Consider the following 16,024-nt stretch of genomic DNA (forward strand, 5'->3'; position numbering starts at 1 on the left):
AGGCTGATATAGTAGGTAAGGGAAGAGAATGCTGGGGCTCTGGGTGAGATATTTTAATCTTTGCTCACTACAAGTGAGGTACCAGATGGCTGGAGGATGGTAAATTTGGTCCTTCTTTTCAAGAAGGATAGGAGAGAAAAACCTGGTAATTACAGACCTGTGAACCTAACATCAGTAGTGTGGAAGGTATTGGAACAAATTCTGAGGGTTAAACATTAGGATGGATACAGTAGCATAGTGGTTAGCACAATGCTTTACAGCGCCAGTGACCCAGGTTCAAATCCGGCCACTGTCTGTAAGGAGTTTGTATGTTCTCTCCGTGTCTGTGTGGGTTTCCTCTGGGTGCTCTGGTTTCCTCCCACATTCCAAAGACGTACAGGTTAGGAAGTTATGGGCACACTATGTTGGTGCTGGAAGCGTGGCGACACTTGTGGGCTGCCGCCCAAAGTCACTACGCAAAAGATGTATTTCACTGTGTGTTTCGATGTACATGTGACTAATAAAGATCTTATCTTACCTGGAAAGGCAGGGATTGATCAGAGATAGCCAGCAAGGCTTTGTCAAGGGCAGATCCCATCTGGCCAATTTGATTGAAATTTTTGAAAAGACGACAATGTGTAGTGCAGCAGATGTGGTTTATGTGGACTTCAGGAAGGCATTTGTCAAGATCCGACATGAGAAACTGGTGCAAAAGTTAGGGTTTGTACTTTACATGAATGATTTGGACATAGATGTAGGAGGCATGTAAGTTCACAGATGAACACAAAAATTAGAGGACTTGTTGACAGTGTGGAGGATAGTCTTAGACTGCAGGGTGATATCAATGTATTGGGGAAATGGGCTGAGGAATGGCAGATGGAGTTTAATCCAGATGTTGATTGGGATAATGAGGCTAGGACATACACCATGAATGGAAGGGTCCAAGGGAGTTTTGAGGAACTGAGGGACCTTAGCATACAAGTACAAAGGTCCCTGAAGGCGGCTGCACAAGTAGATAATGTGGTTAAGAAGGCATATGGGATTCTGGCCTTCACCAGTCAGGGCACTGAATACAAGAGCAGGGAGGTTATGATCCAACTTTATAAAACATTGGTCAGACTACAGCTACATGCAGTTCTATAGGAAAGAGATGATAGTGCTGGGAAGGGTGAAGAAGAAATTTACCAGGATGTTGCCTGGGATGGAGCGTTTCAGTTAGGAGGAGAGACTGGAGAGGCTGGGTCTGTTTTCCCTGGTGCAGGGGAGGTTAAGACAGGACATGATTAAGGTAAATAAAATTATGAAGGATATAGATAGGGTAGGCTGCAGGAAACTTTTCATCATATCAGTGGTAGATAAAACTAGAGGACATAAATTTAGGGTAAGGGGAAAGAGATTTAGAGAGGATCTCAGGGGGATGTTTTTCACCCAGACAGTGGTGAGTACCTGAAATGCACTGCTGGAGAGATTGGGGGAAGCAGGGTCACCACTGACAGCATTTAAGAAGTGTCCGGATGAGCTTATGGGCCAAGTGTTGGAAGGTGGGATTAATATGAATGGGTGCGCACTGGTTGGCCTAGACCTGGTGGGCCAAATGCCCTGTTTCCATGCTGAATGACAGTGACAACCTGTGGCTTTCATGGTGACAGTATTCATGATGCCACCACTGCAGCTTTGTTCCTGTTGGACAGCTGCTGTTCCAGCCAAAATACTGCAGTCCAAGGTGGACTCTCCAGGTACATGGATAGAAGAGGTTTAGAGGGATATGGGCCAAAACTGATCAAATGGGACTAACTTAGATGGGCATCTTGAGTTGGGCTGAAGGACCTGTTTCCATGCTGTGAATCTAATTGCTCAAGGTCATCTGTAGCTGCTTTCACTGCAAAGAGAGCAGTCTGCCTCCTTGCAGATGATACTAAAATAGGTGGTATAGTGGACAGTAAAGGTTATCAGAAATTACTGGGGGATCTTGATCAGCTGAATAAGTGGGCCGAGGAATGGCAAATGGAGTTTAATTCAGATAAGTGCGAGGTGTTGCATTTTGGAAAGTCAAATCCAGGTAGGACTTTCACAGTGAATGGCAGGGCCCTGGGGAGTGCTACAGAAGAGGTACCTTAGAGTAACAGAAATATAGAAAATGTTTCATGGAAAATGTAAACTGAAAAAGTTTAGTGCAAGTACATGGTCCCCTGAAAGTGGCATCACAGGTAGACAGGGTGGTGAAGAAGGCTTTTGGCATGCTGGCCTTTATCAGGCAGGGCATTGACTATAAAAGTTGGGAGGTCATAGTGGGGTTGTACAGGATGCTGGTGAGACCACACTTAGAGTATTGTGTTCAGTTTTGGTCCCTCTTCTATAGGAAAATTGCTATTAAACTGGAAAGAGTGCAGAAAAGATTTACAAGGATGTTGCTAGGATTTGATGGACTGAGTTATAGGAAGAGGTCGGACAGGCTATGACTTTATTTCTTGGAGCACAGGAGACCGACAGGAGATATTATAGAGCTGTATAAAATCATGAGGGGCATAGCTAGAGTGAATGCACTCAACCTTTTTCCCAGGGTTGGAGAATCAAGAACGAGAGGACATGGGTTTAAGGTGAGAGGGGAGAGACTTAATCGGAACCTGAGGGGCAACCTTTTCACCGAGAGGATGGTCAGTATATGGAATGAGCTGCCAGAGGAAGTGGTTCAGGCAGATACAATAACAACTTTTAAAAGACATTTGGACAAGTACATGGATTGGAAAAGTTTAGAGGGTTATGGGCCAAATGCTGGCAAATGGGACTAGCTTGGACGGAGCATCTTGGTCAGCATGGACCAGTTGGGCCGAAGAGCCTGTTGTATGAACTGGTTGGCCATATACAAATATGGCCTGGAATGTCAATTTGGGTTTTGTATTTGTGACGTGTAATGACAAACAGAAAGAAAAATGGGAAGTCAGGAACAAAGATTTGTTTTAATTCATACAAGTGATATGAGCATCATTGGCAGGTCAACATTTAATGACCATCCTTAGTTGCCCTTGAAGATGGCTTTCTTGGCATCTGCATTCTGTACATTGAAGGTATTAACAAAATTCTGTTTGGTTGCAAGCTACAGCACTGTAACCTCAAAAAAGTGCTGATATATTTCCTAGTCAGGGAGTGTACCACTTGGAGGTGAACTTGTTTTCCCTTTTTCCTTCCAAGTCATGGATTTGGCAGAACCTGATGAAATAGCTTTGGCGAGGTGACTCTGTGCACTTTGGACATGCTGGGATGGAATGTTCAAGGTGGTGAGAGACTGCTGATCAAGAGTTCCTGGATGTTCAAGGTGGAGTTGTACCCATTGAAGCCAATGGAACCAAATGTCAGGAAATGAATATATTTGGTAGCTGGTATTCAGGTACAGATTTTATGCCAGCACTTTAGTGTTGAATTTCTCCCAGTTTGTGGGATGCTGGTAAGCCACCCTCTGGGTTTTGCAACAGCCCAGAAACCGGTTTGGCATGATAAATACGAGGCTGGCAGCGACTGATTTCAGCTGCTTTGTGGGTTGTACGGTAGGTAGCTGACACTCCCAAACATCAAGTTAACAGTAGTAGCATGATGAAGAAAGCCAAGTGCCTTTCCCATACTGTACAATGATGAAGATTATGAACACTTCTTCCTGAATCCCCATGGTCAGGGTTTGAAACCTCCCTGCATTAAACTTTATAGCGATGTAGAGGGATCATGAGTTGGCCTCCGTTTTGGAACTGACAGGGTGCTTATAAACACCCAAAGAAAGCACATATTGGAACCAAAAATATGCGAAGTGGCTCTGAGAAATCATGGCTTTGGAACCCTAAATGATACTGGAACATTGGGACTAAGAATATGCTTTGTGTTGCCGAGATTAATGGGATGGGCCTGGAAAGAAGGCTTGGTACTCAAAATTGATTAATCTTGTCTGTTCCTGTGCAAGGTACACAGAAAATTCAAAAATGACTTCAACATCCACCAAGCTCTTGCTGGTCTTAACAAAAATCCAGGGAAACAAATTTTGAGAGCTGACTATCAATTATAGCTAGTTAGCAGTGACTAAAGCCACCCTTGTAGATCTTAAAAAGTCTATGCTCTGCAGTTGCCAACAATGATAAAATTCATTCCACGGGTCTTGGGCTCTGCATATCCTTTAATAATTTTGGTTATCAAAATTCAGTTAATCTCAGATTTAAAAGTATTAATTGATCTAGCATCCACAGCTTGTTGCAGAGAGAGTTCCAAATTTCCATCATTGTCTGATTCAAGAAATGTTTCCCAACTTCACCTCTGAAAGGAGAGACTCTGTTTTCGACTAGGTTCCCCATTGGTGGAAATTTATCCCTACCAGTACCCTCATTACATCTTGAAAATAAGCACATTAATTAAACATCATTGCCTTCTATTTTAAAACATATTAATCTCATATTAAGATAGCCCAGACTAATTCCCGTGGGTGACTTCTGACCTGCCACAATGAAATCCAGTACTTGAGGCAACGCTTCCCTTTGTCTTCCCTCCCACACCCCAACATAACTTCTGGCTCCTTTGCTTCACCCCACCCACCCCCACAACAAAAAACGCTGACGTAAGAGTCCATGCTCATGTGAAAGCAGAGGAGTGAAGGCACTGGGCTGAGCCAGGGGAGGATGGGTAAATGTGGACAGTAGCTTTGGGGAAGAGAGAACAGGAGGGATAGGGGTAGTGAGGTAGGGGAATGGGAAAGGGCAATGGCAGGGCCTGGAGAGAAGGAAAGGAAGAGGAGGGATTCAACGAGAGAGGAGGGCGAGCAGCCTGGTGACTGAGGTCCTGGAGTGGGGAAAGGACAAAGCTTTTGGAAAGGTTGAACAGTGTGTCCTTGACAGAGGAAAGTAGAAAAAGTGGGGGGTGGTCGGGGAGGGAGGAGGTACCTTAAGAGAGAAAAGGAGGAAGGTCAGAAACAGTGAGAGTAAGAGTAGAGCATGAGAGGAGTAACCTGGACAGAGGCATGTGGTGGGACCTGACTGGAGAGGAGATGGGAGGGGATTGATGCAAGAGGGAATTGTGGAGGTGGGTGGGGTCTGGAGGAAGAGTGGACAGAGAAAGACCCATTGTGAGGGAGAGGAAGGGGAAGAGCCTTGGTTTGAGAGAGAAGATGTGGGGCCTGCTGCCTGGAGTTTGCACCTTTTCCCTGTGACCAGGTAGGTCTCCCTCTGGTTTTCTCCCACAACCTAAAGACCGCATGGGTTGGCAAGTTAATTGGCTGCTGCAGGTTACCTCGAGTTTAGGTGGTTGGTGAGAGAATCAGGGGATGCAGATTGGGGGTATAGCAGAGATGGGATTCTCTGAAAGCAGTATGGATGATGGGTCAAATGGCCTCCTTGTTACAAGAAAGTGAAATATGAAAGTAGAGAGGAAGGGCCTGGAGAGAGAAAGTGATCAGAGGAATTGAGAGAGGAAGGCCCCCTCAAGAGTAGGGTGGGGCTGATCCTGATGAGAATGGGTGATAAAGAAAGGGATGGGTGTCCCAGTGAGAGAAAGATTGTGGGGGTGGGTGGGGTGAAGCAAAGGAGCCAGAAGTTATGTTGGGGTGTGGGAGGGAAGATGAAGGGAAGCGTTGCCTCAAGTACTGGATTTCATTGTGGCAATGGTGTCCCTCCCCTCCTCATTTGCTCCTCTCCCATGACCCCCCCCAAATTTCTTCTCCTTTTATACCCCCAATCCCCTACACCCCCTGCTCCCCACATTTCGCCCACCCCACTATTTAACTCTGTCATTTATCCTTCATTGCACAGGGGCTTTCTGCTCCTCTCTCTCCCCTTTGGCAATCTCCTCCAGCTTTCCTCCCTCCACTTCCCAGCCACCACTACCACCACCCCCACTCCCCCCAACCCAACCCCTCCACTCCCCACCACCACCATCACATCACCACCCCCCCTACCACCACCCCCCTCCATACCCAGAGCCCGGCCACCATCTTGGGTGGCGTTGGCTCAGCAACAGGCCAGACTGTGGAGGTAGAGTAGCTGATGGCAACTGCCTGTGTTCAGTGCTGTGACAGACCCCGGGAGCAGGGGGGCAGTGGATCGGCCCACGCAGGGAGTTTTAATACCGTCCCACCCCCGACCCTTCCTTCTCAGGATCTTTCCCTGGTTCTCTGCCCCAGTTCAGCCTCCCACCCCACCTGCTGGCTGCGGCCTAACCCAGACCCCAACCTTTCCCAGAGTTAACCTGGGGTGGAAACTGCCTGGTGTCGGTGCCCTGCAAGCGAATTGTTGGGCCCCAGCCGACTGAGGCAGGTTCATTCCACGGGAGCGTCTCACTCGTTCGACATCTTACATTTTAGAAGGTTACCCGTGTATGGGGGTGGAAATGTGGGGAACGCAGTCACAGACACCTTCACAAAAGAGGTGAACACCGACGCTGTAATTAAGAACTCCATGAAATTTTAGATGGATAAGCGCAGCAAGAGAGGAGGTATTAAGAGAGTTGGGATCGTTGGATGTGTGGATGAAATATGTCCCAGTCTGTTAAAGGAAACAAGTGAGGAAACTGCAGGAGTTTTAAGGATTAGTTTACAACCCTCCCTGGTGACAGGAGACCGACGACGTTGCACTGTTGGTTAATGGAGGAAGGAATACTCCAAATATTAAGTTGAACTTCGGTGGTGGGCAAATAATTTGAATCAATTGTATAGTATCAAATCTCCATTTAAACAGATGAATAAAGGGATTATTGTTGGAAGTTTGTGTTTGACTAATTTGACTGGATTTTTTTTTTGAGGCGAGTTGATGAGTTCATGAGGAATTCAGCAAAGGCAAACCAAGAGGTAGATAAGAAAAAGGAAATATTCCACAGATCTGTGGGAGGAGGTTGGGCCGAATGGCCTGTGCCGTGCTATACTGTTCTATCACAGCCGGTTGCTGACCCTGGGCGAACGTACTTGATTGACAGCGCTTTTCCCGCCCAGTGGTTGCCTGGAGGCAGTTTGACTGACGGGTCTGCACCGGTTGCCTGGCAGCAGCGTCCGGGAGTTCGCTGGGTCGTGCGCGCAGGTTGAGAAGTGGAAGGTAAGCACCATGTTGGTGGAGCTGACCCGGAGCTCGCTGGCGTTGGTGCTGGGCGCGGGGGACTCAGCCTCGGACACGGAGCTGGACCTCGGCCTCAATGGACAGCAGCTGTTTGCGGACCTGAAGGCAGAGAACGGGCGCAGTGTGTGGAACGGGCGGCTGGTGCAAGCCGTGTCCGAGTTGCAGCTGCTGGGCTGGCTGGGTTGCGGCGTGCTCCTGCTGGGCGGCCGAGCCTCGCACTTGGAGGTCCTGAGGGAAGCCTGGATCCGGAGAGCGCTGAGACCTCCCCGGGGATGCCGCATCAGAGCAGTCGGTGAGTGTCCGGGCAAGTGAAGGGAATCAAGATGTGGTGGGGGGTGGGGGGATGGAGAGAGAGAGGAGTGAGAAAGGGTGTATGGGGGGGGGGGAGTGGGCGGGAGAAGATTAGGAGCGACAGGGTGGATGAGAAGCAGGGAGGGAGGGGTTGGTAGGAAGAAGGAGAGGAGGATGAGGAGCAGGTATATTATGTCTGGGTAGACCAGGGTTCCTATGACCCAACAAATGTGATTGTGTATAAGGCTGGAGAGTGCAGAAGAGGAATGTGTATGACACTGGAGTGATCCACCACGGAGCCATGGGGTGGGGGGGGGGGGTGGGGATACAGTTCATTATAGTGTAGTATAATTGAGCCTGCTGCTTCTGGTTCATATCCCCAGGCCCGAAGGATCTTTCTCTTAGTGTGTCCTCCCTCCCTTCCACAGTGATACTTTTTGTATCGCTCCACTTGGGTGTCTTCTCACCCCATCACCATCTCTTGGCTTTCTAAGAAGGGGAGTAGGTTGTGCATGGATGAGAGTTTAATTACAAGAAGACTGCTGAGTGACTTGTCCTGGAGTACTTTGTAAGAAGTCTCAAGAGCTTCCCATTGTTAACTCTTTTCCCTTAAATAATGAGGGGAAAAAACTGTTTAAAATTTAATTAGAATTAAACTAAAAGTTTGTATTTGTTATAAAAGTAGGGCCAGTGTCTGGAATGTATCACAGTTTGCTCTTTGTATGTCACTACTCAGTTGAAAAATCATCCTCTTACAGATTGAACCTGACTAAGGCTTACAAGCTGAGAGGTGTTACTTAAAGCTGATCAGAAATGCAGTTTGAAAAGCAGCCCATAGACTGGGCCTTGGTGGTTATTTTTTTGATAAACTGTGAAGTTGAAATTGAGAGTACCAGGCAATAAAGCTTGGTTTGAATGGCTCAGCTGACCCGTAGTCACATAGGACATGGCTTTAGGGTGAAAGGGGAAAGGTTTAGGGGGAACATTAGAGGGAACTTCTTCACTCAAAGAGTGGTGGGAGTGTGGAATGGGCTGCCATCTGATGTGGTAAATGTGGGCTTTAACTTTTAAGAGTAAATTGGATAGATACATGGATGAGAGAGGTCTGGAGGGGTATGGGCTGGGGGCAGGTAAATGGGACTAGCAGAATAATGTTTCGGCACAGACTAGAAGGGCCGAATGGCCTGTTTTCTGTGCTGTAGTTTTCTATGGTTCTATCTCTAACCTGGTATTATTTTGCATCAGTCTGATTGGTTATTATAATGAAAGGCACCATTATTCTTCAGTGATTTGGTTACATTTCCAAGATTACTGGAACCTGTTGTGCATCCCAAGGTACAGAATTGGTCTTTACCTGCGGATACCATGAGCTGGACCACTTAACTTTGGGAGGAAGCCTTGCAAGGTCAAGAAGTAAGGAGGCTTTTTCACTGGTTGCATTCAAAACAGATCAGTGGGTTTCAGGGTATTAGAGGAATGAAGGATACAAAGGCAGGGCAAGCAAACTGGTGTTGTGGTTGAAGATTGGCCATGATCTTGTTAAATGGCAGAGGAGGTTCAAGGGACTAAATGGTCTCCTGCTCCTGTTACAAAACAAAGCAAGGAGTAAACAGAACCTGGCAGCATCCAGAAAGTCAATACCATTTCTGCATCTTCTCTGATCTAGACAGACAGATATTGATGTGTGTGGCTTTATCCCAGTACCTAACCATGTTCGCCATTCTTTCTCCCTCTTCTCTGAAGATGTCACTTTCCAAAGGCTGTGCGGTTTCTGATGCTGGTCAGTCCCTTAGGCACCTGAGTTGGGCAGCAGGTACAAAAGGCAGTTTAGCCAGATGCCAGACATCAGTTGAGTCCCCAGTTCCTGCCTAATTGCAACGAGTGAGTAGTAGAGTGTGATTAGACATGGCAGGACATTAAAAGGTCCGAGGAGCAAATAAGATGGTATTAAATTGAATGAGATGTCATGGGATGGGGTGTGAACAAAAGGATGCAAGTCCCTGCACAGTTGTTGCAAGACTTCCCCATTTTTGTTCTCCATAACCCCTGTGATAAGGGCCAATGCTCATTTGTCTTCCTAATTACTTGCTGTACAAGGATGCTGACTTTCAACATTTCTTGTATGATCTCACTACTGCACTTTCTGTAATTTTTCTTCATTTAAACATTATTCTTTGGAAGATTAAAAGAGGAAGATCATGTGGGGAAACCTCGCATCTTTCCACATTATACAACCTTGCACCATATTTTTATTCACTCACTATCTACATCCCGATTTGCTTTGGGAGGGTGGGATTAAACTGTGGAATAGTGAGGGATTTGCGGACTGAGATGGAATACACTGAAGTAGACGAGTCACTGTCAGAGCTTGGCAGTTTGAACTAAGCACCATTTGGTGCAATGTAGTTAGTGGAGTGGTCCCTTTCTATATTGTGAAAGTTGGCTGCTTTCATATAAATATACTGATTGCATCAAAACAAGGTTGGCTTTGAACGTCCAAGTTGAAATAACTCAACCAAACATGAAGGGTTGGCATCCAAGTCGTAAGAATGGGCTGAAGAAAATTTGAAGAGTAATTTACAGTGCTTGAAATTTTGGAAACAAATTTGTGTATGTTACTTTAAAAATAAAGCTTTTGTGCATGAGATCAACTGTTGTACCAGGGATTATCTCACTGAATGTGTTTCCTTGATATCAGTTACTAGTGACCCATTTTTGCAGATAGTGTGGACAGTGTTCCACACAGTTAAATATTGTAAGGATATCCCTCAGAGATGTGATTTGTGAAAGGTTTTTATTTGAGGCTCTGTATTTAGTGTGTGGTAGGAAACTAGGTGGATGAACTACCTAGTTCTTTTCATCACAGAATTTCTACTCCCACCCCATCCCCTTCTTGATTGAAGGTGCTGAGTCACTGGGTCCACTTCCCCGATCACAAAATATTTGAGAACTGCTGTATTGATGCACTGCTTTTTAACATCTTAAATAGCAGGACTGGCATGGTGTTGCTGAATGAGACAGAGGTTACACCATTGTAAGTGGGAGGTGAGGCTGGGGTGTGGAATTCCAATGCAGTCTCAACAAAGGAGTTTGGAAAGAGGTGATTAATACTTCTGTCCTAAATTAGCTGTGGTTTCTGATTACTGGCAGGTGCATAATAAATTTGCCTGCTAAATCTTTATAAATAGTATAAATGCATAAGCAAATCTTAAAAACAACCAAAGGTTGTCTAAAGAAAAGGAAACATGGGTTCCTTAATTACCCTGTATGTATGCCATTTTTCTCTCAGCTAGATTTCCTCTGAAACTTTAACTCAAAAAAAAGCTTTGAAATTTGACCAGCTTGTTTTGAAATCGTTTGGGGAAAAATGAACTCCACTATTGCCTCTGTGAAGGCAAGCTTACAGCTGCACTGAGAATTAAATGCATCCATGCTGGGAGATTGCTGGTTTTAGATACAATTAGTAGCTATCTTCTGTGGGGGGGAAACTTGCCTCGCACATCTCCTTTAAACTTTCTCCCTCTTGTCTTAAATGCATGACTTCAGTGTGGGGTTTGACAAGTTTCCACAAGGGATACTGGTCTGAAAGGTTAGAGCCAATGGGATACAGGGCAAGTTGGCAAATCAGATCCAAAATTGGTTTGGAAATAGGAGGCAAAGGGTGATGGTGAACAGTTGTGATTGGAAGCTGTGACTATGATTAGTAAGTCTGCAGTTGACATACAGCCACAGGATGATATTGATCAGTTGGTAAGATGGACAGTCCAATGGCCAATGGAATTTAATCCTGGTAAGTGCAAGGTGATGCAGTTCAGGTGGACTAGTAGGAATAGGACGTATACAGTAAACGGTAGGGTCCTAGGGAGTATTAAGGTGTACAAGTCCAAAGATCTCTGAAGGTGGTAGCACATATAGATAAGAGAGTGAAGAAGGCATTTTAGATACTTGCCTTCATTAGCTGAGGCAAATAATATAAGAGCAGGGAGGTCATGGTACATTAAGGTAACATTGCTTGGTGCCACAGTACAGGATTGCAGGGATGCAAGAGATACACCGGCATGTTGGAGGCATAAGACTGCAGATGCTGTAATCTGGAGGGAAAAAACAAACTGCTGGAGGAACCTAGTGGGTCGAGCAGCATCTGTGGAGGCAGAAGGCAGAGTCCTGGTGCAGAGTTTGAACCGGAAACATAAACCATCCTTCTGCCTCCACAGGTGCTGCTTGACCCGCTGAGTTCCAACAGTTTTTTTTCCACCAGGATGTTGCCTGGGATGGAGCATTTCAGTTTATGAGGACAGATTAGACAGGTTGGGTTTGTTTCCCTTGGTGTTGAGGGGAACTTGGGATATACAAAGTTGCGGGGGGAACAGTAGGAAATTTTTTCCCCTTAGGAAAGGTGTCTAAAACTAGAGGGAATAAGTTTAGGGTAATGGTGTTAAGAGATTTAGAGAGAATATGAGGAAGAGTTTAACCACCCAGATGGTGGTTGAATCTAGAATTCACTGGCTTAAAAGGTACTGAGGGCAGCTACTCTGACAACACTTGAGAAGTATCTGGATGAGCACTTGAATCGTCAATGCATAGGAGGCTATGGACCAAGTGTTGAACAATGGGATTAGTATAGATGGCTACTTGATGGTCGGCATGGACGTGGTGGGCTGAAGGACCTGTTTCTGTGTTGTATGAATCTGATTCTGATATGAGTCAAATGGCTGCCTTCTGCTTTGCACGTTGGTGGGGGAGGGGGCCTACAAAAAAGCCTTTAGAGCACATAGATACCATTGTCTGGCACTGTGTAATCTGGCTCTTGTTAAAGAACAATTCCTTGGGTGCTGTTAGTGCCTGGTATCTTGCCACAAAGCCTGTCTTCATAACAGAGACTACTGTGATAAGGAGGGAAACCATCACTGAATCCACATTTGCCCTTGCATTAATTTCAGTGGGAGTCATTGAGCAGTGATCTGGAGCAGAAACCCTGGTAGCTAACATGACCTCCACATTCTATGTCCATTGGTGTCGAGACCAGTTGTAGTGAACTAAGGTCAGGACACTGAGCATGATCTCATCAGCACCTCTTGTGAACCATCACCTGCTTCTGATTGGCACACTGCTTGTCTGGAAAAGCATACCATAAGCAGGAATCTCTTCCAATTACCCATTTGGAAGACCAAAGCCATTTTTGCCAGTCCCAGCTGCAAACTCAGTGTCCAAGCCAATGACATATTGTCTTTGTGGCCCTGACCTGATCTTTCTACATTATATCTACTCCATAATCACAACTACCCAATGGGCCTCTGTGCCATCACCCATTTCCTCTTCCTTATCCCTCTTCTGCTTTTGTTACCAGTACACATGAGAGATCCAATGTTCTCGAGTTGGATCCCAGGAGCTTTTGTAAACTTGAATTCGTTCAAATCTGCTGTTTGCATCCTAACTTCCCCTGTCCCATTCACCTGTCCCCACCGTGGTTGCTGACCTATGTTGGCTACTGGTCAGACAACACCACATTTTCAAATACACCCCCAAGCTTTCAAAGTCCTCTTGATCTTGCTTTTCCTTGTCTTCGTAATGTCCTGTAGCCTCCCAAGGCTGTGTTCCCCCCCCCAGTTCTGGCCTCCATGTATCCTTTATTTTTCTTCATGACTGTCAGCCATGCTGTTGGCTTCTTTGTTCCTTCATTCTATGGTCCACAGCCCTATGTCCTTCCACTTCTCTTTCATCTTATAAGAATGCTTCAAACTCCCTTTGACTAAGCTTTTAGTCACTTTTATCTCTCTTTTTTTTATGGCTGTCACTTTTTTTTTCCAAAAGCACCCCTGGCTAGGATTTGGGCTGTCTTACCATGTTAAAAACACTAAATGCATGAATTGATGCTGCATCCCCTACAAATACCAAACTGACCAAGTTTCAAACAGCGGCACTGTAAATATTCCCAAGAACACTTACTAAAATTTCCTGGATGTGAATAGTTGTCAGTCACAATGGAAATAACTTCCTGTCAGATGTATAACTGAACAAAGGCCAGTTTGTGTTTCTGCAAAACTGGTTGGTTCCTCCTCGCACTTTGTACAGAACCAGCAAAACTTGCAATTTCTTTTGGGTTAAGCTTTTCAAGAGACTGATTGCAGTTAGTTTTTAATTAAGCTGCCAATGGTTAAATAAAAGAATCTCTACAAAGCTGACAAGTAGGTCTGCTGTGTTTTAATCATGGGTTTATTATAAGGCTTGAAATTATTGGCCTTCAAAAAACAGGTTCTGCTGCTCATTTTTCTGATGTTCTCTCTTTCTCCCCAGCAAGTTTGAAGAGATCTGATAAAGTTCTAAATTACAAGATCACAAATTAAAGTGATCACAAATTATAGTGAGCACAAAATGTTCTGTCCTTTCTCTGCTTTCACCTATTTGACATGTCCATCAGGAAGTTCCTCTACTTTTAAAAATATCTCCTTCCTTTCTCGTCTCCCTCAGGGATTGCATGTTAAACGTGGAGCCTACCTTTTTCTGTCCTTTATTACGAATCAGCTCTGTGGGAACACTGCATTAATCCCTTAAACATAGGTGCCTCAAAGCCTATCGGAAAGAAATTTCCCAGTGTGAGTTTATTCAGTTCCGTTCATGCACTTGCTTGGCTGACAGGGTGAAATAAATTGATTTGAACCAGCAAGGAAGGAAAAGCATGGGATTGTCCAAAGCAGTAGCTACATCTGAATCCAGCTCTCTCTTCATCCCTGCTGAGCAACTGAATGCACTCATATAATTCTCCTGTGCTTGAGCTTGAGCTGTTCTCACTATTTATTTTGTTACCCTTTGGCAGTCCTTTCTCAACCAATGTTGTCATCCACAGAAGTCCCTTTTCATCATCTGGCTTATTTTTTAGAGGCCACTGTTGGGTGACGATTTTGGGGCAATTCTTTGGTATCTTGCCCTGATGGCAAACTGCTGAGTATGCACAGACTGATGGTTTTTGGGGGCCATCACAATGCAACCACTTCCTGTTTGGAGTCGTAGAGTAATTGGTTAATGCTCAGGATCAGCTAATTCCAGTAGTACCTTTTATGTTCTCGGCATGTTCCAAAGGCCTATCTTTAAAGTGAAATAATGCAGGAACCATGACAGCAGATTTACTAGGGACAGTCAACATGGCTTTGTGCGGGGGAGATCCTCCTCTCAAATTTGATTGTTTTTTGAGGAAGTGACGAAGATGATTGATAAGGGTAGGGCAGTGGATGCTGTCTACGTGGACTTTAGTAAGACATTTGATAAGACTGGTCCAGAAGATTAAGTTACGTGGGATCCACGGTGAGTTAGTAAAATGGATCAAAAATTGGCTTGGTTGTAGAAGATAGAGGGTAAGTGGTAGAGGGCATTTTTCTGGCTGGAGGTCTGTAACCAGTAGTGTTCTGCAAGGATTGGTGCTGGGACCCCTGTTGTCTTTAATATATATTAATGATATGGGTGGAAATGTCAATGGTCTGATAAGTAAGTTTGCAGATGACGTGAAAATTGGAGGAGTTGTGGATAGGGAGGAAGGTTGTTGAAGGATGCAGGAGGACATAGGTCAGTTGGAAATTTGGGCAAAGAAATGGCAGATGATTTAATCCAGACAATGCAAGGTGTTGCATTTTAGGAGGTTGTGCTTGCCTTCATCAATTGGGGCATTGAGTATAAAAGTTGGGAAGTCATGTTGAGATTGGATAAAACTTTGGTTAGTTCACACTTGGAGTATTGTGTGCCGTTCTGGTCGCCACACTATGGGAAAGATGTGGAGGATTTGGAGAAGGTGTAGAAGAGGTTCACTGGGATATGGCCTGGATTGGAGTACATTAGCTATAAGGAGAGGTTAGACAAACTTGGATTGTTTTCTCTGGAGCATCGGAGGCTGAGGGGAGACCTGATAGAAGTATATAAAATTATGAGAAGCATAGATAGTTGGAGTCTTTTTCATAGGGTGGAAATGTCAAATACTAGATAGCATAGGTTTAAATTGAGAGGAGGAAAGTTTAAAGGAGATTTGTGAGGCAAGTTTTTTTTACACAGGATGGTAGGTGCCAAGAACACACTGCCGAGGAGGTAGTAGAAGCAGGTACAATAGCAACATATAAGAGGCATTTAGACAGACAGGCAGGGAACAGAAGGATACAGACCATGTACAGGGAGATGGGATTAGTTTTATTTGACATCATGTTTGGCATAGACATTGTGAGCTGGAAGGCCGGTTCCTGTGCTGTGCAGTTCTGTGTTCTATACAGCAAGTTTCCACAAACATGATGGTGATTGTAGTTGATCGATAAATGTTTACCTGGATACGAGGGAGCCCATTTTTACCCTTTGAATAAGGCAGTGGAGTCTTTATGGCATCCTGGAGAACTTAATGTTTCATCTGAAAAACAACATCCTTGCTTAATGCTGCACTGGAATGTTGTCATAGATTTCCATGGAGTTTCCAAAGTGAAACTTGAACCCGTAACCTTCTAGCAGAGATTGACCTTTAGACTGTAGGACCAAACGTCTTACCTTGTTTTGTGCATTTGCACACAAAGAGTTGTAGAACTGGAGCTAGAAACATATCCGTTCTTTGTAATCAGCCTTTGGCTTGGGATTAAAAGTTTGAAAAGAGAGCTCTTGCTTACAAAAGGTGGAGTTGGTTTTTAGATCAGATTCTCGTATAACAGGCCAAAATG

The 16,024-nt window shown here is 45.0% G+C and overlaps 1 protein-coding gene across 1 annotated transcript in view; it reads left to right on the plus strand.

The window, feature by feature from the left end:
- The first annotated feature begins 6,886 nt into the window (after positions 1-6,886).
- The window catches only part of stox1 (storkhead box 1), a 30,074-nt gene continuing 20,936 nt past the window's right edge, over positions 6,887-16,024 (plus strand). Inside the window, exon 1 of the mRNA XM_052027469.1 lies at positions 6,887-7,344. Within this exon, the coding sequence (XP_051883429.1) occupies positions 7,041-7,344 (304 nt within the window). The 5' untranslated portion in view covers positions 6,887-7,040. The remainder of the gene's footprint in view (positions 7,345-16,024) is intronic.

Source organism: Pristis pectinata, chromosome 12 (genome assembly GCF_009764475.1).
Source record: "Pristis pectinata isolate sPriPec2 chromosome 12, sPriPec2.1.pri, whole genome shotgun sequence".
Classification (NCBI taxonomy): domain Eukaryota; kingdom Metazoa; phylum Chordata; class Chondrichthyes; order Rhinopristiformes; family Pristidae; genus Pristis; species Pristis pectinata.